This window comes from Dendropsophus ebraccatus, chromosome 1 (assembly GCF_027789765.1).
Source record: "Dendropsophus ebraccatus isolate aDenEbr1 chromosome 1, aDenEbr1.pat, whole genome shotgun sequence".
Taxonomy (NCBI): domain Eukaryota; kingdom Metazoa; phylum Chordata; class Amphibia; order Anura; family Hylidae; genus Dendropsophus; species Dendropsophus ebraccatus.
Genome location: NC_091454.1, coordinates 134,511,991 through 134,537,873, shown reverse-complemented (window position 1 = coordinate 134,537,873; position 25,883 = coordinate 134,511,991). Strand labels below are relative to the sequence as shown.

General features: G+C 42.9%; 1 protein-coding gene across 1 annotated transcript in view; it reads right to left on the bottom strand.

Annotated features, from left to right (window-relative positions):
• Positions 1 to 25,883, bottom strand: part of LOC138783311 (collagen alpha-1(VII) chain-like) — a 236,647-nt gene that overhangs the window by 92,946 nt on the left and 117,818 nt on the right. The window contains exons 67-73 of the mRNA XM_069957875.1: positions 25,079 to 25,330; positions 22,398 to 22,655; positions 15,513 to 15,725; positions 14,254 to 14,295; positions 703 to 783; positions 502 to 537; positions 368 to 424 (exon numbers count right to left, since the gene is read on the bottom strand). Of these exons, the coding sequence (XP_069813976.1) occupies positions 368 to 424; positions 502 to 537; positions 703 to 783; positions 14,254 to 14,295; positions 15,513 to 15,725; positions 22,398 to 22,655; positions 25,079 to 25,330 (939 nt within the window). The remainder of the gene's footprint in view (positions 1 to 367; positions 425 to 501; positions 538 to 702; positions 784 to 14,253; positions 14,296 to 15,512; positions 15,726 to 22,397; positions 22,656 to 25,078; positions 25,331 to 25,883) is intronic.

Below are 25,883 nucleotides of genomic sequence, written 5' to 3'. Positions count from 1 at the left end.
TTAGATTTAAACACAAACTATTCTGTAAATGATTTATTCACCTGCACTTTAAGGTTATGTTCAAACACAGTAAAAAAAACATCAAATCTGGTCATACTTTTGAGTGAAAATAAAACAAACAAAGCAAAAAAGGCTCTATTTTGCAAAAGTAGGTGTTAAATAATGAGCATGTTCCTTATTTGAATGGTCAGAATAAATTATGGCCAATACGGAAAATACGGCCAAACTTGTGGAATGGATTTCAAATTTTTCACCTTTTACATGTTTTCAAGATTACCATCTCATTGCTCTACTTCATACATTACAGATTAGTTTGTAAAGCAAAAAAAAAAAAAAAAAGACAACAACACAGTAGACTTTGACAAACCTTTTCTTTCTTGGACGGTGGTGCTGGCATCTGGTCATTTTCCTCTGAACCTTCACTCTAATGGAAACATTAAACATTAATTGTTGTTTAGTTCCCTGATTTGTTTATTGTTTATTAGTCAGACTATTAAATACCTTTTTCTTTCTCCATCCCTGGGGACCTGAATATGACTTTAAAAACACAGAAGAAAATGTTACCACTTGTGAAATATATTGAAATCCCATTGCCAGAAAAATATAAGACCATTGCACATGTTAGTTTTGATGTAATTAAATACTCATGTACTGTAAAACATTTATAACAAACAATGTAGATAAAGATACTGCATATCTTACAATTCTCTCTTGCTCTTCAGGCACCATCCTTCTGGTTCGATTTTTCCCAAGGTCTTCTGTTCCACTGGCTCTAGCATTCTGCTTCAAGATAATTATTTCCAGACTTAAAATTTGTCTAAACATGAGGCTTTTACTGATAAATGTTATTGCTAACCACATACTATATAAATACATAGGTATTATATCAAGTACGTGCTGTTATTGATATAACCTGAATGCAAAAATACATACCTGCGTGATAGTATCACAATGCCATGCTGTATACTGTAGCTCAACTTTCAGAAGGGCTAGTGACATTTAATTATATTGCCTACACTAAATCCCAGAGCTCTGGTATATTTTTATCTTGGTATGACAATAAATAACATTTCTGATAATAATCATTACTATTAAAAAAAAATAAGGCTAGAATGATAATAAAGTATCATAAACACAATACGTTGTTTATTTAGGAGTCTAGCAGCCAGTTACTGCTAAAACTAGTCTCTAAAATAGAAACTAATGGTGTCACGCCTATTTCTCAATTCAAAATGTAATACTTTTACTATTTCAACAAAACAACACTGTTATCACAAGAGAATCACATGGAGATGCAGCATTTTAACAGCTGGAAGGTTGATTGAGTTGTTAGAGACTGGTGCTGGCAGTAACCAGCACACAGGGGATACCAGGATCTGTTTCTTCATCAAAGTTTCCAGCACTTTATTGGACCAAAGAATTTGTTTCCTGTCACCTATCATGCTAACTAGACACTGTCGAAATGCAAGTTCATGCATGAAATGCATACAAGCATTAAGAACTAAACAGGAATAGGCAGGGAACATTAGCCTAATGCATACTGGTGAAGTTCAGAGCAAACCACGTACAGTATTGGTTTAGAAATGGAATTTTGGAAGAAACAGTTCAATTTTGCTGCGTTTTAATTTACTTCAATGCAGTGCATTGAAGTCAATGGAATGATGGACACTCAATGCACACAGTGTATTAAACAACATACGTTGTCTGCGCGTTGTCATGACAATTATTTTCGGACGTCTTTTGCAAACACTAGATGTTATTTTTTCTTTGTTTACACACAGTTTTTCTTTTTTCACCGTCCTTTGACCGTTTTTACTATTAATATCAATGGACTTTTCAATTGAAAACACGCCCAAAAACCAATTAGTCCACCTAAACTACAATAATGTACCAACAACTGACAGGCTGCCAGACAGTGAAATGACGGACATCATTTTAAACTCAAAATGATGGACATAATTTTTTTCTTTTTAAAAACGTAGTGGGAACAAAGCCGATGGGTGTAATTCATAGGTATAATAGCCAAATCATGAACAAGCCAAAGTCAAACCACATGATGAGGACAAATAAATAAACATTAAGGGAAGAATGTTTTTCAGTATCCAATAGGATAATGTTTTTCTTCTGGTTGAAACTTAAAGGGGTAGTGCTGCGTTTCAAAATGATTTACTAAATAACACACATTACAAAGTTATACAACAATACAATGTATGTTATGTTAGTGAAGGGCCCCCTTCCCCATGTTTCCCCCCACCCACACTAGACCCGGAAGTGTGATGCACTATACTCACCTAATTCGTGTCGACCATGTTGGGACAATGATGTCATCTTCAGGAGGCCGGCCGAACTGCTCCAGCCGTCCCTCATGCCGGCCCCCCTACGCCACGTCATTAGCTGCTCAGCCAATCACGGCTGAGCAGCTGATGATGTGGCAGAGGGGGGGCGGCATGAGGGACGGCTGGAACGGTTCGGACGGCCTCCGGAAGATGACATCATTGTCCCAACATGGTGGACGGATGGTGGACATGAATCAGGTGAGTAAAGTGCATCACACTTCCGGGTCTAGCGTGGAGGGGGGGGGCGGGGAGACACGGGGAAAGGGACCATTCACTAACATAACATACATTACAAAGTTGTATAACTACCCCTTTGAAAGAGAACACTGGGCAGATGTTTAAAAAAATCAAACCACATTGAGTATGCATTAACCTCATAGAAAAAGGCCAGGAAGTATTGGATTAACAAAAAAGGAGCGAAGGATAAAAGCCTGTGGTGGGTGATGATTTCTACTGATGGGTGAGTAAATCAGAAAAGAACAGACACATTTGGACAATAAAACAAGGCTATGACAACACGCTGGTTAGCAGAGATCCTTAACTGCTATTATGTTGAGGGCTGTAGAAGCCAATATTACAGAAAGAGTCAAACCTGCAGGTGCAGATACAACAGAGCTTGGCATTACTGTGGCAAAAGCTTTTGGCCCTGAAGATAGAGAAGAAGCAGATTGTCACTAAAGTTACAGGGTCATGGACATGAAGAGGAACCAGGGCTGGCCTTAGGGTAGATGGCGCCCTGTGCGAAACTTTCTTTCGGCACCCCCCACCCCCATTGATACCCCATAATAGTGACATAGACTAAATCCCACAGCCTCCCACCCCTCCAGACAACCCCCACAATCAAACCACAAATGTAGTGGGAGGCTGAAGGATTTAAATATGATAGACTAAATCCTACTACAATGAGCCCCACCTCTAAAGCCAAGCCTTCTAAACCACCCGACCCCGATAAAGGTACTTACCCGCGCACAGGAGGACAGGTGCCTCCGCGGCCGTCCTTAGCTTTCCAGATTGGCGCCCCTGCAGACAATTGTACACAGGGGTGTAGCTAGTTGTTCAGTTTAGGGAGGGGTGAGCGAGTCTGAGTGGGCCCCCAACCAATTATGTTACCCATAGGGAACATAAGCAGGTTACCATGCCTATCTATCTAGTTGGGTGACCTCCGTCATACTGACTAGAAGATGCTGTGAAATCTGGGTGACCTCCAGTATACTGAGTACAAGATGCTGGGAAAGCTAGGTGACCACCATCATACTGACTACTATACAAGATGCTGGAAAGCTGGGTGACTGCCATTATACTGACTACTATACAAGACGCTGGAAAGCTGGGTGACCTCCATATACCGACTACTATACAAGATGCTAGGAAAGCTGGGTGACCTCCATTATACTGACTACAAGATGCTAGAAAAGCTGGGTGACCTCCATATACTGACTACTATACAAGATGCTGGAAAGCTGGGTGACCGCCATTATACTGACTACTATACAAGATGCTGGGAAAGCTGGGTAACCCAATCATACTGACTACTATACAGGATGCTGGGAAAGCTGGGTGACCACCATCATACTGACTACTGTACAAGGTGCTGGAAAGCTGGGTGACCTCCATCATACTGACTACTATACAAGATGCTAGGAAAGCTGGGTGACCTCCATTATACTGACTAGAAGATGCTGGGAAAGCTGGGTGACCGCCATTATACTGACATACAGGATGCTGGGAAAGCTGGGTGACCTTCATTACACTGACATACAGGATGCTGGGAAAGCTGGGTGACCCCCATAATACTGACTACGATAAATCATTGCCAATCACAAAGGCCATATAATTTTACTAGCCCAGGAAAGACTCCTTCCAGCCAGCAGCATATGGCAGTAGTATCAGTGCTGAGCACAGGCTGCTGCTGGCTCTGGTTCATAGCAGCAGCCACATCCCTGTGTGCTGGGACAGATCATTGTCCATGCTATGTCCCTATGTTATTCTCACTTTAGACCCACTCTCTCCTTTATCTACCTCTCCTAACCTGCTGCTTCTTAGCAGGATAATGAAGACTCTGAACTCAGTGTCCCACTCGCGGTCGGCTCCGGGGGCGGGCTTGTATACAGGGGGCGGAGCTTACCAGGACATACTCGGAACAGTAATTTACCGGGTCCCCAGTAAGCTCGGTGAGCGGGAGCGCCTCCCTACTGGCTGCACATCTAACAGACATAGGAATTTCTAAGCTAGATGTGCTCCCTGTCTAAAGGAGCGCCCCAAAGCAACCAGCATGGGAGGAGGGGAGGTGGCCAGCTAGGGGGCGCTTCGGCAGACATACAGCACATCTAACCTAGAGATTCCTATGTCTAAGTTGTCTGCCAGAGTGCCCCCCAGCTAGCCAGGAGTGATGCGCCCTGTGCAATTGCACAGGTCGCACACCCCAAAGGCCAGCCCTGAGAGGAACAAGCTATTGTTGTGGGAAAATGTGTTAATACAGCCAAGTACATGCTGAGTTAATGAGTCAAAAGGAAGCCAGGAAGAGGTTGTGGGACAGTAGAGTACTAACTATGACAAAGGGTATGGGTATTCTGGTAAAAAAATATATATTTTTTCAAATTAACTGGTACCAGAAGGTGTTGTGAAGAAGTATTTGTGAATTACTTCTGTCTAAAATATCTATCTATCTATCTATCTTAAGGTTTGACCAGGTACAACTAGTGGGAACAACTATATGTATGTATGTATGTATGTATGTATGTAGATAAATACCAGTGATGGAATATGATGGAAGCTATTTCTCAGAAAATGCTTGTCAGTTGAGCCCTAAGAGCAGATTAGTGAAACTTAAGATATTTCCCTGAAGGTTTTTTTTAAATACATGCTTGGAATAATCCTTGAGTAAAATTTTTGTCTGGACTGGTCTTAACTATCTATATGATAAAAATGAATGTCTGTCCGTCCGTTTGTCCTCTACAGACTTCTGAATGTCCGAACCATTTGACCCGAAATTTGACACACAGATACATTGAGTGTCCTTTAAGGTTAGAACAAAGGTCCAGTCCTTGCCATGTTTACAGGAGAGGAGGATGGGTAAGATCTTCCCATAGAAATGAATGGGAGAATCTCCACACTGCACATACAGGTGATATCATTAGAGCTGCGTGTCTCCCCTGCAATGCACAGTTGGGGGAATTAGCCTCAGCCAGAGCTATAGAGACATGAATGTGCAGATCCAAAGAATCACAGTCACAGATATGACAGCCGGGCCTGCTGGGAGCTCACAAGGAAAAGGGTTGGGGAAAAACACCCATAGAGATAAATGGTAGAATGTTCTGGAGATCAGATTTTACCTCACAAAGCAACCTGCACTATGCACTATTTGGCTATTAGGTATTTAGGATTTTAAAAGTTTTCAGTTTATTTCTAATGGGTATAGGTTTCAATTTATATAAACAGCCCAGAAATATCGGGGTATATAGGGCTTCCGGGCAATTTCCCCAGAAGAAAAAAAACAAGGGCAAACATTGGCTTCCTGGGCACCCCTGGAAGCTATGGCAGCGCCAGGTACATTTTCTACTAATATATATTTGAAAATCATTGATGATCGTCTATCCAGACTCCAAAATAAGGTCATATTCATGAGCTGCTTTCTTCTGTTCACACCACAATCCACAAGATAATGAGCTTGTATTAACAATAATGAGTTCAACTGTAAAATCTTTATGAGCTGCAATTCTATGAAGGTTAATCCATTACTTTATATGCTTCAGAATAGTCATCTTTATGGGGGATGACACACTTGTTAATTGATTTCCCATCCGGGAAGGTGCACCAAAGCATGATTTCCTCAGCCTTGATGTCACTGTATATGCACCATCTGCAATATACCATTGCTGTCTCATCCTACTGTCGAGTTTAGAAGGTAAACAACTTCACAATACACAATAACCCTAGAAGATTGAAATCACCAACCTGCCATTAGCATTACATTACAATCCCCAAATGTCTTAACATTTACCATTCAGCAAGGATGGAAAGTCCTTGGGAAACTGTTACATGCTTATATATTGGTGTCTGCTCATATTTAACATTATTGCAATAGTACAATTTCAATTTTATTGTTACCCCGTGCCCCTATAAATGTTATCGGACTAAGAAATCCCATTGCTTAGAAAGTACTAATAAATGGGCAAGTTATAGGCCAGATGAAATAGAAATTACAGCCAATATTTATATAGCGTCAATGAAGAACTAGCAAGTACATGTACTTTCTAGTGATGCTATTATTTATAATAGAAATGTAAAGACCTTTGCTGTAAAATTAATATATAATGATTAGTAATATAATATTTTATTTATTAATTTTTGGATTTGCATAAAGTTTTTTATTAATAAGACCTTGGCCGTATTACAACTCTGTACAACATTCACGTTAGATAAAGCAATAGTACATATAGAGTTCTATACACCCCACTGTACCTCCATATGCCTCAAATAAAAAAGATGTTGTAATATGATATTGTAATATGCGCCATTGGATGATGTATAGTGCACCATTGGGGAACACACAGAAGGCCTATGGCTCCATAGTACAGAGCTGCAAGGAACTCCATGTTTCGTCATGTAGTGTATGCTTGCTAAAAAAAAAAAAAAAAAAAAAATACTACTTCATATAACAATCTTGTTTTTTAAACTGGATAAACTTTGAAAATAAGTAAAAGTTACCTTTACTAGTGCTAAACGGTAATAATAATGCCTCTTTACACTTTGCATTTCATGGGCATAAAACGATTGCTTTGACAGTTTCTCACACCAGAGAACACAATAAAGCTTGCTACGAGTAATTTCAACATTAGTTTTATAGACAATCCAATGTGCAATCCAAAGTAGTGTGTTAACATGAATCTGAATCTGGAGTAAGTGGAGGAATATTTTATCCATAGGCCGCAGTCTGTTGAAGCCCCCATTTCACAAATGCAACAACAAAAGTCTTACAGCCCAAGAAGTACACTCAGAAATGAGTGAATAAGTGGCATGTAAATATTAAATATAATGTGTTTTCATGTTCACAGTTTATCGATAATCCAAAAATTGAAGCTTATTCACACCATTTAAGGTATAAAATAATAGATACATTTGGTCAATAGCTTAGGTGCAAGATCTTTTCTTCTGTCATTGAACTTGGAATCCAAAGACAAATGTCAAAGAACAGTCCCGCTGTGTCTGCGGAGGCCTCCCCAAATGTACGCCAATTGATATGAATCAAGTAGATGACAGAGGTATCCTAGTTCACACAAAGCTAGCATCAGTCTCAAGGCTGTATAGCTTGTAGAGAGGCCACGGGCTGTTCATGTTAAAGGGAAATGGTTTCTTCTTGTATTTTTGGGTAGCTGAATAGTTTTAAGATTGGTCCTGTGTGATTTAAACAAACATGTAATGTTAAAAAGTTGGAGAATCCATGACTGGTGCAGTCGGTTAATAGCGATTGCTTGCAGCAAGTAGAAGCATTAATGCTCTGTTAGAATCTGCATTTATGGATTGCTGGCTGGCCTGTCATACCAAAGAGATATGAAGATGAATGTATTAGGTTGGACAAGACGCATGGTTGTAAACACTGTATATCAGTAAGCGGAAAAGGCTTCTCCAAAGTAGTTAAAAAATGTCGGGTTTAGAAAGCCCGGTTTTAATACCCTCATAGGACATTATTAGAGGAGGAACACCTCATTACCACCCTTCATCAAATAGCAGGAAAGAAAACAGCTACAGACAGTGGATATTTTCTTCACCAACCCTTCACATCCATGCATTATATAGGCTGCCGCATTCACACTTTGCGTACAAACACAGACATGGAATGCCTGTAACAGAGTGCCCTACCGCCCCCCCCCCCAGGCTGAGCAGCATCTGTGATAAAATGTTGTGAGCGAGGGAACTGTATGCATATGCGCCATGCTGTAATGACACCGTGGCGCATAGGAATACAGTTCCCTCACTCCCAGCATCTTATCACAGATGCTGCCCGGGGGGTACTCCGTTACAGCCATTCCATGTCCATGTTTCATGCTGAACACGGAACGTGTGAATGCGGCCTTAGCTCCAGACTGCAGATTATTATGACATCTGTGGCTGCTGTAAAGGATATCTCTAAATATAGGTGTGAATGAAGGCACTCTGCTGCCCGTGGCGAACTATAGAAAGGCGGCCCCCATGGCTCACCTCAGAAATCTACATAGCTATGAGCTGTGTAGATTTTCCCCGTGGTAAATCAGGCATAAGAGGAGGCAATTGTCCCCTCCACATCTTTGTCATACTCCCTGCTCACCCATCAGGCGAGCAGAATAGACTAACTGGTTTGCACAAAAATGTACTATTTTCTGCTGATATATGCTGGGCTTGTGGCAATACACTGGAGACACACACAAGGAGTGGAGAGGGCCACAAATATAAACCTTTTATAAAACTTGTGGGAGGGGTTGGGTTTGCCTCACCCCCATCACCCTATGTCTTCTCTCAGCTTGTCAAGCATGCACACTATAGTGACAGGAGGTGAACAGGAGGCCTTCACAGTGCCAGTCATGCACGTCCCACCTCTGCCTCCTAGCAGTAAAGTCTTTCCACTCTAAGACTATGTGCAAACTATGTAAGAGACCGGCCATTCAGTGACCCGGGCGGGTCAAGGAGCGGCCAGTCTCTGAAAAGATCATCCTGACTGGTACTGCAGTACCGGCTGGATGATCTTTTCGGCCGCAGGGTTCTGACAGTGACAGGAGGTGAACAGGAGGCCTTCACAGTGCAATCCGTGCACGTCACACCTTCGCCTACTAGCAGTGAAGTCTTTCAACTCTAAGGCTATGTGTAAACTATGTAAGAGACCGGCCGTTCCGTGACCCGGCCGGGTCAAGGAACGGCCGGTCTCTGAAAAGATCATCCCGACCGGTACTGCAGTACTGGCTGGATGATCTTTTCGGCCACAGGGTTCTAATGCGGGCGCATCCGTGCGCGCCCACATCAGAACTCCCCACAGCACACTATGGAGCGAGTGGCCAGAGCGGCTCGTTACATTGTGTGCACTGACAGGGTTTTCTGCGGCCGCTATTCAATGAATAGTGGCCGCAGAAAACTGACATGCCAGTTGTTTGCGGCACTGCTAGGGATCCCGGCCGGAGCATATACCATTTGTATACGCTCCGGCCGGGATCCCATAGACAGAGAGGTGACATATATTTCCGTAATAATCACGGCCGTTGGACACCGGCCGTGATTTTATGAAAGTGTACGTTGTGTGAACATAGCCTAACCCTGCAAAGTAAAGAGTAGGCCCTCACACTGCCGGACAAGCACTGCCACTGCATGCTAATGGGCTGGCAGATGGAGGTGGTTGGATCTAGCCCGGCAGCATGAGGGCCTCACACCTCCTACCAGCCTATCAGCATGCAGTGGCTGATCAGGGAATATGCTGGCGTTGCTCCTGATCTGGAAGTTGATGCACCTTTAATTTTTAAAGGAAAATAATGTAGGCAATACAGTCCCTTTAGGTAGAAACAAAAATGGGTCTTTTTTCATCTTTCACAAAAGCTATCACAAATATACATTTGTATTACAGGTTATTTAGCTGTTAGAATCACTTGCTTGTGTTCTATTGGTTTCACTAAGAAAGAACTGAGCAGAGATCCACAGGTCTTCTGTTCCAATGTTATTATTGAACCCTGAGATATGATGGAGATATGAGACTGATATCTCCAAGATATCCAGGAAGCACCAGTTTTTTCACCTTCTATATATGTGAAACATTTCCACCATACACATGCATGTTTTCCTCACGGAGTAGCTGAAGCTGATTGTTAATAAGCACAGTTAAGCGTTTAAAAGAAAGAGCACAGAGCCAGTTATACCCATGGAATTATGCCGAGAAGGTTACACACACGTGTAAAGCTAAGTATTACATGCATGACAAAATGCAAAATCATGAGACACATAACAGCATGTATGCTTGCAAAGTAATACAGTCAAACTAATGTAATCTATGTCATCTAATGTTTAACAATGAGTATTTAAGGATAAACAATCTTCTCGTCCATAATAATGGATGAACAGGGTGAGAAGTAAGCAATGAAAAATACATAAAATAATGTAACAAATGTAATTGTCTATCTTTTGTAGAACATAAATGCCTCTGACCATGTCAAGGGGGCACCCTCTATGTTAAGAGGAAAAAATCTTTTATCATCATCACAGATGGAGATTCTTTGCAGCAGACTATGGGTCCTATCACACAGAGCGATAATCTGCTAAAACAGATTATTGCACTATAGTGTCATAAAGACAACGATCAGCCGATGACACAGATCATTGGCTGATTGTGTCTTTTGGTCCTGACCTAAAATCACCGCCCGCCGACTGCATATCTGTACGTATAATAGCAATGCACATACAATGCAATGCCTTGCTGCATAATAATAGAGCTGTGTAATAGGCTCAGTAAACAAGCACAGAGCTGTGTAACACTGCCCTAAGGCACTCTCTACCCAACATTGTTGTGATGGTTGATTCATTGAAGTTTAAGAGGTGGATCTGGATGCCTTTTTTAAAAAAAATATATAATATTACAAGCTTTGGTTACCAGGACAATGAGGCATCAATTTATTCTTATTGCGATATTTAAAGACAGAAAGGGAATTTTTCCTCTAGTATGGGGAGTATAGTTAGTTTTTTTTGTTCTCCTCTGAATCAACATAGAAGGGTACTTGGTTGGACTTGATGAGGACTTGTGTCTTTTTTTCAGCCTTGTGAATTATGTAACTGTAATACGTAGCTCACGCTATATTTTTTATATTACTGTTTTGCTGGTTATAGCATGTGAGCTGTCCAGAAAAAAAAAACATTTGCCCTGATTCATCAATCTGTCTGAGAGGAAAAACTGTCTGGTTTTGTCCATAGCAACCAATCATAGCTTAGATTAGATAGATTTGGTAAAATAAAAGCTGACCTGTGATTGGTTGCTTTGGGCAAACCCAGACAGTTTTTCTCTCTGAATAATAAACCTGTGCCATTATATTATGTTATTGGCCTGGATTTTTTTACTCAGGTGCTGGAGATGCCACACCAAACATCAGTGCAAATGCCTAAAAACTTTTATTAGCCTGTGTTGTAACATCTAGTATACAAGAGCATAGCTACAACAAAGGCAGTCTATGGGGGAGATGTATCAAACTGGTGTAAAGTGAAACTGGCTCAGTTGCCCCTAGCAACCAATCAGATTCCACCATTCATTCCTCACAGACTCTTTGGAAAATGAAAGGTGGAATCTGATTGGTTTCTAGGGGCAACTGAGACAGTTTCACTTTACACCATGTTTGATAAATCTCCCCCTATGTGTCTGTTATTGAGCCCCTGTAGAGAAGGGGCTTATTCGCTTTAATGGGTGGAGAGAACCAACACAGGGATGTGAGCACCACAAGTACTGCACTATTAGCAAAGTATATATAATTCATGATAAAGGGATAGAAGCAGCAGTACTTCATGTTAATCACTGATGATTAGGGATGTGCTGGTGCTGTATACCCGAAAAAAAAAGCACTTTAATTCCCCCGAGCGCATGACAGACACGGCGGGGAAGTAGTCATCTGGGCAGCTTCCTGCCCGTATCTAGTCACTGCTCTCTGCTTGTCAGCGCGCTCGGAGGGATGATTGACAGGCAGAGAGGCCAGTAACAAACCTTTCTGCCTGTCAGTCATCCCCTTCGAGCGCACTGACAGGCCGAGAGCCATGACTAGATATGGGCGGGGAGCTGCCCAGATGACTACTTCCCTGCCGCTGCCTGTCACACGCGCGGGGGATTAAAGCCTTTTCAGGTATACAGCTACTACTACTGCTGCAGCTACAGCCAGTACATGCTGGGGCTACTGCAGGAGCTGTATACAGCAGTTCAGGGAACCATATCAGCCCGATTGGGCTGATTGGTTCCCTCTAAACAGCTGGCCGCCAGATTGCATTTAGTCCATTCCTGCAGCAGATACCTCTGTATCGGCTGCAACAATGTTCTCTTTTTACTATTGATTTGTGGGCACCGTTGGGTGTGCCCACAAATCAATTAGCCATTCACTTCAATGTAATGTGCGGCCGCTGCCGCACATTCGTTTATGTGAACAGTTATTATTTCCAGATGCTGTTCACTAAACAGCGTCCAGAAATAATTGGCAGGTACATTATTTTAAAGCCCGTTCTAAAGACACAGTGGGTGGCATTGCATTGACTTCAATGCAAAGCCGCCCCTGTAGTAAAGAACGGACACTGATTCCACAGCAATCTGCATCCATACTTTAATGCAAAATTAGGTTGTGTGAACATGGCCAAAAAGGCCTCATGTTTCATTTCTGCTATGACTCTCTGTTCTCTATGTACACCACTGCTCATATAGCTACCAATCAGGCTACAAGCTCGGTAGATTTAGCACTATTCTTTTATGCCATTTTACAGGCCTGCTTTCATAGTCCACAATGAGTCACCTTAAAAGATTCTGCTAATGTTATGATTTATTTGCAATGTTGTTACTACATATTAACCCTTTGAGGACCAGGCCCAAAATGACCCAGTGGACCGCGCAAATTTTGATCTTAGTGTTTTCGTTTTTCCCTCCTCCCCTTCTAAGAGCTCTAGCACTTTCAGTTTTCTATCTACAAGGCCATGTAAGTGCTTGTTTTTTACAGGAATAGTTGTACTTTGTAATGTATGATGGAATTCCAAATATATTATTTGTGAAGATATAAATAGGTGAAATCGTAAAAAAGAATGCAATATGGTAACGTTTGGGGGGTTCCTGTGTCTACGTAATGCAGTATACGGTAAAAGCGACATGATACTATTACTCTATAGGTCAGTCCGAACACAACCATATGCAGGTTACACAGATTCTCTAATGTTATATATATTTTTTTATGAAATCCTTTTTTTTGGCAATTAATTATTAATAAAATGGGCCTATTGTGACGCTTATAACGGTTTTATTTTTTCACCTACGGGGCTGTATGGGGTGTCATTTTTTCCGCCATGATCTCTAGTTTTTATTAATACCATATTTGTGAAGAGCGGACGTTTTGATCACTTTTTATTGATTTTTTTTAAATATATAATGTAACATAAAATTGGTAATCCGCGCACTTTTTTCCCTCTTTTCGTGTACGCCGTTCGCAATGATGCTTGTTATACTTTAATAGATCGGACAATTACGCACGCTACGGTATATTATATGTTTATCTATTTATTTATTTTTATATGTTTTATTTATTATTTATAATTATATAATAATTTCAACTTTTATTGGGGGGGGGGTTTGGGCTAGTCTAATAGTGTTTTGAACTTTTTTTTTTTTTTACACATTTGAAGTCCCTTTGGGGGACTTTTACATACACTAGTTTGATTGCTCACAATGTACAATGCTATGCCATAGGCATAACATTGATCAGTGTTATCGGCGATCTGCTCATTGAGCCTGCCTGTGCAGGCTCAGTGTAGCAGATCGCCGATCGGACCGCACGGAGGCAGGTGAGAGACCTCCGGCTGTCCGTTTCAACGATCGGGAGCCCCGCAGTCAGACTGCGGGGGTCCAGATCGATAAGTGACAGGGGACTACCCCTGTCATTTACACATAAGCGCCGCGGGCGCGCCGCGATCGCAGCGTTTAAGGAGTTAATGACACGCGGCAGCACGATCGCTGCAGCGTGTCATTACTGGTGAGGTCCCGGCTGCTCACTGCAGCTGGCCCCCACCTCCTATGAAGCGCGCTCCGCTCCGGAGCGCACTTCATAGCGGGAGAACCACCACAGAACCACCACAGTTACGTCCAGGGTCGTCTGGTGACAGACTTCTATGACGTAACTCTACGTCCTGGGTCGTCTAGGGGTTAAAGGCCACGTTTTATAAAATGTTATGTCATTACCTCATTCTCTGGTAATTCTGAAGTATTTTCAGCATTTCCCTCCTGCATGTTAAAAACAAAGATTGAAAATTAGATTTTAAATTTTCCTGTTTTCATTACTTTATAACTAAATTCCTCACTACAGAGATACTTTCCAAGGAGAACTATGGCGAAAATTGAACATAATATAGTAACTATACCAGGTGCCTCCGCAACGCTACCTTACCATTTACAGACCCCTGCTGGCCTACAGTTTCTCCTGGCTTCCTGTGCCATCATGACCTGGCGGGAACTCCCTGCTGAGCCAATCAGTGACTGCAGAGGTGTCCCGTCTTAGTCACTCACTGACTAAGCAGACATCCCTCAGCCACGTTGTGACGTCACAGGAGCAAGAGAAACTGGCCGGCAGGGGTCAGTGAGCAGTAAGGCAGCAATGTGGGGGCTCCAGAACAGGTAAGTATAGCTGTTTTATTATCTTTACCCACCCCCTGCCAGCAATGGGTTTTTCATTTTAACCAGAGTTCTCCTTTTATATCATAATGTTCACAGCTATACATTTTTTCAATATGACCTGCCATGTTGGAAAGAATTGTGGATTTCTATGCCCAAATGAAAAAATAACATAATATTTTTTACCTGTTTTCTAGCCATCAAATGTATCATTGTACTATTTGGTATAGCATTATAGAACAGGACATACAGGTACACAAAAAGCTAAGCATCAGACCAGTGTCACAAAGAAAGTTTAGGGCATTTATTAGTTAAAGGACCAGTTATAGTGTCACTGTTGTTATAACTTTCAAAATCTAAATCAACAGTAAATATAAAGCAAGTTTGCAATTTACATTCATTATTTTTTGAGCATAGAAAACACAGCACTTCCTGAGTTTAGACTATAGAAGTATAGCTTTGTTTTAAAGCATAATTAGAAAAAATCAATGTAAATTGCAAACTTGCTTTATTTCACATCTACTGTTGATTTAGATTTTGGAAGTTATTATGACAGTGACACTTTAAGACTAGGGTTTGGTGGGGCATTTTGGCACTGAATTTTCCTTTTCACTTATGGACATCATTTGACTGCTGTAGTTTTAATGTTATAAAATCACACTAATGGAATTATGCCTGCCTTCCTCACACATTCTGAACAAAATCCTGTCATTTGCACATAAGTGTAATACTACAGGTAATGCAATAATGAGTTTAAGCCATATGATCATGCATATTTTGAGGCAAGACAATTTAATATGAGAATGACATTTATAAAAGGCCATTCTTACCATGGTCATGGTTGTAGATTGTTGTAGATGGTTGTAATCTTCAGTTACCAAGCTTTGCTGTGTACTGACCAGTTTGGTGTCACTATGGATTCCATGCTCTAAAGAAATGTCCAATGTATCATTTTTACTCACTTCTTGCACATCAATAAGTTCTGTGGATACAGTTACAGCTCGATTAATTTTCTTCTTTTCTTTCTTGCTTTGCTTTGTTACCTAAAAAGCATCAGAGATATATTTGCTGTATTACTTCTGGTACTGTCCTTAAAAGGCATACCTGTATGGAGGCAAAGAAGGCCCAACAACTATATGAGGAAACAGGGGGGTCTAACTACTATGTGGATGCATAGAGGGGGCCTAAGTACTCAGTGGCGCCGCAATGATGAGGCGACCTGAGTCGTCTGCCTCAGGCGGCGCCACCAGCTGTTATCATGGGGGCGGCATTCAGTGGCGTAGCTACCACGGTCGCAGCGGTCGCCGCGACCGGGCCACTACTGTACTGCCACTGTACTGCTCCCATCCCGCTCCTTCTTGTGACCGCAAGCAATGTTTTGCCTGCGATCACAAGAGGCGGCTGGGACGGCCCCCGGCTGACTTGCGGGGCTGGGAGCATCTTGACGGCAAAAAAACAGGTCCCGCGAAGCTCCGCCCCCTCAGCTGGAAGCCCCGCCCCCAGCCGCGGTAAGCCCGCCAGCGCGCGTGACAAGAAGACTAGAGGAACCATTCAGGTGAGTAAAGAATTTTTTGTTTTAAAGGGCATGATGGGGGTGTAGTGGTATGGTGGTGGAACAAGAGGATGATGGGGGGTATAGTGGTATGATGATGGAACAAGAGGATGATGGGGGGTGTAGTGGTATGATGGTGGAACAAGAGGATGATGGGGGGGTATAGTGGTATGATGATGGAACAAGAGGATGATGGGGGTGTAGTGGTATGATGATGGAACAAGAGGATGATGGGGGGTGTAGTGGTATGATGATGGAACAAGAGGATGATGGGGGGTGTAGTGGTATGGTGATGGAACAAGAGGATGATGGGGGGTGTAGTGGTATGATGATGGAACAAGAGGATGATGGGGGGTGTAGTGGTATGATGATGGAACAAGAGGATGATGGGGGGTGTAGTGGTATGATGATGGAACAAGAGGATGATGGGGGGTGTAGTGGTTTGATGATGGAACAAGAGGATGATGGGGGGTGTAGTGGTATGATGATGGAACAAGAGGATGATGGGGGGTGTAGTGGTATGATGGAACAAGAGGATGATGGGGGGTGTAGTGGTATGGTGGTGGAACAAGAGGATGATGGGGGTGTAGTGGTATGGTGGTGGAACAAGAGGATGATGGGGGTGTAATGGTATGATGATGATGGTGGAACAAGAGGATGATGGGGGGTGTAGTGGTATGGTGGTGGAACAAGAGGATGATGGGGGTGTAGTGGTATGATGATGATGGTGGAACAAGAGGATGTTGGGGGGTGTAGTGGTATGATGATGGAACAAGAGGATGATGGGGGGTATAGTGGTATGATGATGATGGAACAAGAGGATGATGGGGGGTGTAGTGGTATGATGATGGAACAAGAGGATGATGGGGGTGTAGTGGTATGATGATGGAACAAGAGGATGATGGGGGGCGTAGTGGTATGGTGGTGGAACAAGAGGATGATGGGGGGCATAGTGGTATGATGAAGGAACAAGAGGATGATGGGGGTGTAGTGGTATGATGATGATGGAACAAGAGGATGATGGGGGGTATAGTGGTATGATGATGGTGGAACAAGAGGATGATGAGGGTGTAGTGGTATGATGATGGAACAAGAGGATGATGGGGGGTGTAGTGGTATGATGAAGGAACAAGAGGATGATGGGGGTGTAGTGGTATGATGAAGGAACAAGAGGATGATGGGGGTGTAGTGGTATGATGGTGGAACAAGAGGATGATGGGGGTGTAGTGGTATGATGGTGGAACAAGAGGATGATGGGGGTGTAGTGGTATGGTGGTGGAACAAGAGGATGATGGGGGGTATAGTGGTATGATGAAGGAACAAGAGGATGATGGGGGGTGTAGTGGTATGATGATGGAACAAGAGGATGATGGGGGTGTAGTGGTATGATGGTGGAACAAGAGGATGATGGGGGGTATAGTGGTATGATGGTGGAACAAGAGGATGATGGGGGTGTAGTGGTATGGTGGTGGAACAAGAGGATGATGGGGGGTGTAGTGGTATGATGGTGGAACAAGAGGATGATGGGGGGTGTAGTGGTATGGTGGTGGAACAAGAGGATGATGGGGGTGTAGTGGTATGATGGTGGAACAAGAGGATGATGGGGGGTGTAGTGGTATGATGATGGGACAAGAGGATGATGGGGGGTGTAGTGGTATGATGGTGGAACAAGAGGATGATGGGGGTGTAGTGGTATGATGGTGGAACAAGAGGATGATGGGGGTATAGTGGTATGATGGTGGAACAAGAGGATGATGGGGGTGTAGTGGTATGATGATGGTGGAACAAGAGGATGATGGGGGGTGTAGTGGTATGATGATGATGATGGAACAAGAGGATGATGGGGGTGTAGTGGTATGATGGAACAAGAGGATGATGGGGGGTGTAGTGGTATGATGGAACAAGAGGATGATGAGGGGTGTAGTGGTATGATGATGATGGAACAAGAGGATGATGGGGGTGTAGTGGTATGATGGAACAAGAGGATGATGGGGGGTGTAGTGGTATGATGAAGGAACAAGAGGATGATGGGGTGTAGTGGTATGATGATGAGGGGTGTAGTGGTATGATGATGGAACAAGAGGATGATGGGGGGTGTAGTGGTATGATGATGGAACAAGAGGATGATGGGGGTGTGGTGGTATGATGATGAGGGTGTAGTGGTATGATGATGGAACAAGAGGATGATGGGGGTGTAGTGGTATGATGATGAGGGTGTAGTGGTATGATGATGAGGGTGTAGTGGTATGATGATGGAACAAGAGGATGATGGGGGTGTAGTGGTATGATGATGAGGGTGTAGTGGTATGATGATGGAACAAGAGGATGATGGGGGGTGTAGTGGTATGATGATGAGGGTGTAGTGGTATGATGATGGAACAAGAGGATGATGAGGGTGTAGTGGTATGATGATTAAGGAACAAGAGGATGATGAGGGTGTAGTGGTATGATGATTAAGGAACAAGAGGATGATGAAGGGTGTAGTGGTATGATGATGAAAGGGCAGGAGGATGAAGGGGGTGGTAGTATTATGATGGAGGTGTTTGTAGTATGATTATGAAAGGGCAGGAGGATGAAAGGGGTAGTAGTATGATGATGGAGGGGCAGGAGGATGAAAGGGGTAGTAGTATGGTGATAAAGGGGCAGGAAGAGGGGACAACATGGGGGGCATCTGTAAGGGGGATAAAATGGGGGGCATCTATAAGAGGGACAACACAGGGGGCCATCTATAAGGGGGAAACATTGGGGGCCATCTATAAGGTGGACTACATGGGGGGTGTATACAATAGGGCATGCACAGAGGGGGGCATGTACTTTAAGGGGGTCACATAGTGTCAGGGCTACCTACTAAATGAGGGGGTAAAGGGGACAGTACAGATGTGCAGTTTTTAGAGAGATGATGGTGTCAGTGTGAGGAGCCTAATATGTCTGTCTGGCAGATTCTGTGGATTCGTGGCCCAGAGAAGTTCTCAAAATCGCCCACAACAGATGGAGAAGATGAAAAGGGAAGAACTCCGATCAGAGAAGACGTCCCCTGTGAGTCACTTGATATAACTGCACTGTAATGTATATGGTGTATAGATCCTGTGTACAGTGCGTCCACCTCTATATGACTGTATGAAGTGATATTGGTCTATGTACAGAGGATTATATTCAGTAGCAGCGGTGGTGTTAGTCACTATGAGGTGGTATTATTTGTTACTTGTTATCTGGTACTGTGTTTTATTGGATTTAGTATACTGGATTTGGTCAGTAACAATATGGTGGTGATGGTTGTGGTGTGGCGGTAATATTTCCCCTTGTGTACTGGTAATATTGGCAATATTGGTCTCAGTAAACAGGATTTGTTTAGTAACAGTATGGCGGTGATAATATTTCCTGTATACTGGTATTATTGGTAATATCAGTCTTGAGATATATATATATACCAATAGCATCGAGAAAGGGGGGGCCCAAGTTGACCTCTTGCACCAGGGCCCAAGAGACATTAGCTACGCCCCTAGGGGCGGCATTCAGTGGCAGATTATAATATGGGCGGTTCGGGCGGCCGCCCACATTATAATCCGCCACTGATTGTACCATGTACCAGAGACCCCCGCGCCCGGACAGCATCTGTAATTAGATGCTGGGAGCGGGGGAGACTGTATTCATAAGCGCCGCGGTGTAATGAATCAGCCACGCGGTGCTGTTACTACAGCGCGGCGCTTAAGAATACAGTCTCCCCCGCTCCCAGCATCTAATTACAGATGCTGTCCGGTTGCGGGGGCCTCCGGTACCGGCATTCCACGGAACGTGGGAATGCAGCCTTTAGTCCCCCGGCTGATGTGTGGCTGCCGGAGGTGTCCCATCCTGTCTCCGGCAGCGCGCGCATCAGAGAGCTCCCTGTGCACTGGAAGTCACAGCCACAGGCGCACGGGGAGCTCTCTGATGCGCGCGCTGCCGGGGACAGGACGGGACACCCCGGGCAGCCGCACATCAGCCGGGACCAGACCAGAGAGTCTCGACGGGGGAACGGATGGCAGGTGAGTTGTGTGCTGTTTTTTGTTTTTGTTTTATCTGCTGTGCAGGGGGGGGACCATATATAAGGGAGAGGGGCACCATCTATAAGGGGGGGGGAAAGAGGGGGACCATCTATAAGGGAGGGGGGGGGAAGAGGGGGACCATCTATAAGGGGGGGGGGGAGAGGGGACCATCTATAAGGGAGGGGGGGGAAGAGGGGGACCATCTATAAGGGGGGGGGGGGAGAGGGGACCATCTATAAGGGAGGGGGGGAAGAGGGGGACCATCTATAAGGGAGGGGAAAGAGGGGGACCATCTATAAGGGAGGGGGAGAGGGGGACCATCTATAAGGGAGGGGGAGAGGGGGACCATCTATAAGGGGGGGGAGAGGGGGACCATCTATAAGGGAGAGGGGACCATCTATAAGGGGGGGAAGAGGGGGTCCATCTATAAGGGGGGAAGAGGGGGACCATCTCCTAGAAGATCAGCACCCTCCTCTCCTGACATCCTCTGTGCTGCTGGGACTTCTCCTATAGGATTAGCACCCTTCTCTCCTGACATCCTCTGTGCTGCTGGGACCTCTCCTATAGGATTAGCACCCTCCTCTCCTGACCTCCTCTGTGCTGCTGTGACCTCCCTATAAGATCAGCCCCCTCCTCTCCTGATATCCTCTGTGCAGCAAGGGACCAAACATTATGTTTATTGGGGACAGCAGTTGGGGGGGGGGGCAGTAGTGGATTATAATGTGGGCGGATTGACCGGGGGGGGGGGGGGGGCGTCATCCTATAGTTCGCCTCGGGCAGCAGAGAGGCTAGAATCACTCCTGTAAGTACTATATGGGCCCAAAGAGGACACCCGTACTATATAGGAGCACAGAGGGGCCTAAATACTATATGAAGACACAGAGAGTGCTTACTACTGTATGGTGGTTTACAGAGGGGCCTACCTACTATATGGGGGCACAGAGAGGACTTGTCTACTATATGGGAGTACAGATGGGGGCCCTTCTACTATGTGAGGGCATAAAGGGGCTTTAGTACTACTTGAAAACCCAAATTGGGCCTAAATAATACATGGGGGCACAAAGTGGGCACCGATAAAGTGTGGAACCATATATCTGAGGTGTTTGTATAGAGTGCTGGAGCAAGGAGCATTAAAAAGTGTTTGTCTAGTCGAGATAAGGTGTTTCCATGAGAAGTCTTCATGATGGCTTGACCAGATGGGGAAGAAAATAAAAAGTGAATGACTCTGATCAAAAAAGACATCCCATGTGAGTCACTGGATGTAACTGCACTGTGGTTACATATATGGTATGGAAAGTTTGTGCAGAGTTCGTATCTTCCTCTATATGGGTCATTGTATAGTGGAAATACTGGTCTTTATATAGTGGATTTTATTTAATAAAGGTGTGGGGGTAACCATTACTACGTGGTGGTAATGGTAGTGGTCAAGGTATAGCGATAATATTTATTTCTTATATACGGTGATCATTGGTTATATTGGTCTTGGTCAGTAACAGCGTGATGGTATGTCTGGTGTTAACATTTTCACTATATGTGTGTATATGTGTGTGTGCTTTGTTATATACCCTATTCGTGCTGTTCTGAGACCACTTCCACAAACTGAACTGCATATTTGTTATTGAGTTGTGGACACAGATACAGATGAATACAGGATGGAACATGTCCTTTCTTCTAGTTCTTCATTGGTGGACCCCCAGGATCAGTTTAATTCGTTCTATAATTTACAATTCTGCAATTTATAATTTTCTGTGGCCCACTGGGGTTCAGATGGTAGTTAAGGATGGCATGCAAGCCGTTTTTATTGACGGACACAAAAGTAGTGTCAGCTACGTTTTTGTGTCTGTCAAAAAAAAAAGGATCCATTTTGATCCCTTTTTTTTACAATGGAAGTCAATGAAAAAACGGATCAAAACAGATGCACACAAATGCATCCATTTTTTTCATCCGTTTTTGCAAAAAAAGGATGAAAAAAACAGATTGCAAAAACGCAGTTTGAACCTAGCCTAAGTCACTCAAAACTGTGACACTCTTAGTATAAGATCAACCAATAAAAAATCACATCTATGAAATGATATACAGCTAAACAAAATACATAATATATAGATATTCTTTTCTTAGCATTTCTGCTTCTTAAATTTTACCTTCAGAGGAAATTTTGTCTGAGTTTCTATTACTGTAGTTTGGTCAGAAGAAATCTCATGGTTGATATCTTCCTCTCTTATATTATCTAGTATGGGCAATTCTGTTGTAGTAGATGTTGATGTTCTGTTAGGTTGCACAGTACTCTTAGGCATTCCCCCATCATTTCCATTACTCTCCTCAAACAATGTGCTTCGTAGCTTTGCATCAGTAATAGTTTTTTCCGGACGACTTTTTTTCTTATTCTCTTTTCTAGACTCCTAAAAGTATAACAATTGTAATATTTGATTACTTGAATTGATTAGTGCTTTATTACTGAATATTTATTTATTATTTATGTCCTGCTGTATATTACCAACATATTCTATAATACTATACACATATTGGCTATGTTCACACAAATTATGTCCTGGCAAGTATCTACAGCACTCAGCAGGACATCCTTCCAGCTCTATTGGAGGCCTGAATCCATGATCTGAGGGGACACAGTAAGAGGCTTGGGTAAGCCATCGCTCTATCCATGCATTGCCTCCTTAGTGATTGAACATATGACTCTGTGTGAGCATGGCACTAAAAGTGATAATGTAGGTGCAATTACACCAACCTTTACTGATTGGGCAACACGGAGCATCTGATTTCTAGAACATGTGACTCTGTGTGAGGTTGGTTACTTATCAGTATGGCACTATGAGTGGCATTTAGGTGCTGCTATACCAACCTTTAACTGATTGGACAACACAGAGCATTTGATTTCTGAATGCATCACTATAAGCAAAACTGCTTGATGCAAATCTAACTTCATTAATCCATGATGAACCATGTTTTATACTCAGAGGAAAACATGCTGAGTTTGTTTTTTCTTGTTTTCTTTTTGGAGCTGGGTTCACACTATGTATATTTCAGGCAGTATTTGGTCCTCATGTCAGGTCCTCATAGCAACCAAAACCAGGAGTGGATTGAAAACACAGAAAGGATCTGTTCACACAATGTTGAAATTGAGTGGATGGCCGCCATATAACAGTAAATAACTTCCATTATTTCAATATAACAGCCATTGTTTTAAAATAACAGCAAATATTTGCCATTAAATGACGGCCATCCACTCAATTACAACATTATGTGAACAGATCCTTTCTGTGTTTTCAATCCACTCCTTGTTTTGGTTGCTATACAGCCTCAAATATACGTAGTGTGAACATAGCCTAAGTGTGTATCCACATAGGTACTGCCATTATACTGTATCTGTTGGAATGTTTGTAGTCCTGGTGGTTTATGATTTAGACAGCACCCTAGATTAGTGGGTATGTCAGAGTATCTTTGTCTGTGGCGTTTTTTAACTTTTTAGCTTCATAATTAAAAGTTATGCTTTAATACATATCTATGGCCTCCGTCAGTGGGAATTACATTGACACATCACAAAACACTGATATTTGGAGGTTTCACAATGTTCCCTATATATAGTAAGTAAATTTTTATTGGTTTTTGTTGGAGTGCTAGCCCTTACTATTGTAACACACTGGAATAAATACAAGGGCCGAGACAGAAAACCAAAAAATCTTTTATCCTGCCTCAGTGACTGGTTGATTGGTTGAGTGATTGGTTGATTGGGCAGGCCCTGCTAAGATGTATCATGTTGGAAGGACAAAATAAATGGTAAAGATCAGAAGACAAAAAGGGTCTGGAATGGGAGGTGCAGGGGATCAAGGTAAGTGAGTATCATTTCCTTCATCATTTTTAATTCATCATATTTAAAGAATTCATCATATTTAAAGAAATATATACTGTGGTACTTCGGTTCCCAAACTTCTCAGTTCTCAAACTGCTTGGAACTAGGGATGGTACGAACCGAGTTCGGTTCGGGTTCGTAAGAACCCGAACCCTCGATAATGATTCCCGCTGTCTGCCCGCTCCGTGCAGTGGGCGGATCCAGCGGGAAGTCCGCCTGGAAAACTGGGATACAGCCATAGCCATAGGCTGTATCCCAGTTTTCCAGGCGGTCCTCCCACTGTATCCGCCCGCTGCACGGAGCAGGCAGACAGCGGGAATCCGATGCCGAGCGTTCGGGTTCATCCCGTTTACCACTGGTGAGACTTCACATATAGCACAGTACTGTATAAGACTGCTGGAGTGCATATACAGTACAGTAGTAGTAGTACAGTCAGTGCACCACCATCTCCCATCCTGTACTGTATAAGACTGCTGGAGTGCATATACAGTACAGTAGTAGTACAGTAAGTGCACCACCATCTTCCATTCTGTTCAGTATAAGATTGCTGGAGTGCATATACAGTAGAGAAGTAGTACAGTCAGTGAACCACTCTTTACAGTAAAGGATGAGTGAGGAGTTAGTGACTACTGTACTATAATTGCTGGTTTTGTTGAATGTTTCTTGTATAGAATGTTCTGTACAGTATAGTGCTGCTCCGTACTGCACTGTGGTGATTAAACTGGGCACTTATCAATGTAATATATGGATACTGTAGGTAATTATTGGTTGGTGTCAACCAATTAAACACATTTATATGATTTCCTATGGAAAAACACTGCTTGGTTCTCAGACTGCCTTCCGGAACCAATTAAGTTCGAGATTTGAGGTACCACTGTAAATGCAAAAAATGATCATTAGCATTTATGTATGAAGTCACATTGTTCCCAAGCCTGTTTTTTTTTTTTTAAAGTTTACCTTGTCTTGCCTCTTATTTGGTCGCTCCAATTGTGCAGCAGTTTGGGTTACAGTGAAAAGCCTTTCTCCATCTACAGTAGTAGTTATCTGAGTAGGTAATGGCAATGGGTTGCCTTCTTCTATATTTAGCTGAAGACCATGTTCCTCTTCTTTTTCCTCTTGCTCCTCAGTGACCACATTTGTAATAACACCAACTGGTTCAGAATCAGTTTTTTTCTTCTTTTTAAGCTCTTTTTTGCCATCAAATTTTTCCTAAATTCAGAGCAAGTATAATAAAGTGTGGGACTAAGATGACTATAGCAGAAACAGTTCAAATATTATAGAATATTGTATTTTTAGTAGTTAAGTCTCACCCAAAATTATGATCCATAACGAAAGATGCACCAAATTTATCAAATGAGCTATTGTTATAATTCTGGTGCATTTTCAGACTGTCTAGTTTATGTTTACAATGAGCTAAGCTACGCGTCCTCCTCAACACATTTACTGAAGTAGACACAATAGAGCTACTGAAAACACACAGCCGGTAGCAGCATTCTAATATTACATGAATCCTGTGGTTTTCACGATATCAACTGAAATCACACCGATGCTCTGATTTTAAAAGTTTATATACTCTTAAATGTTGGAGTGAGATGGAAATGAAAGGCATGTATTTTTACCTTGGAATTCTGTGATTGTACTTGTGTCTATATATAAATAGTTTATGGCCAAGATTTGTAATGTGCCTGTGACAGAATCCTGTACACAAACTGACACAGATGGGCTATTCTTCACATTTTTTAACGTGTTTTAGACACTTTTC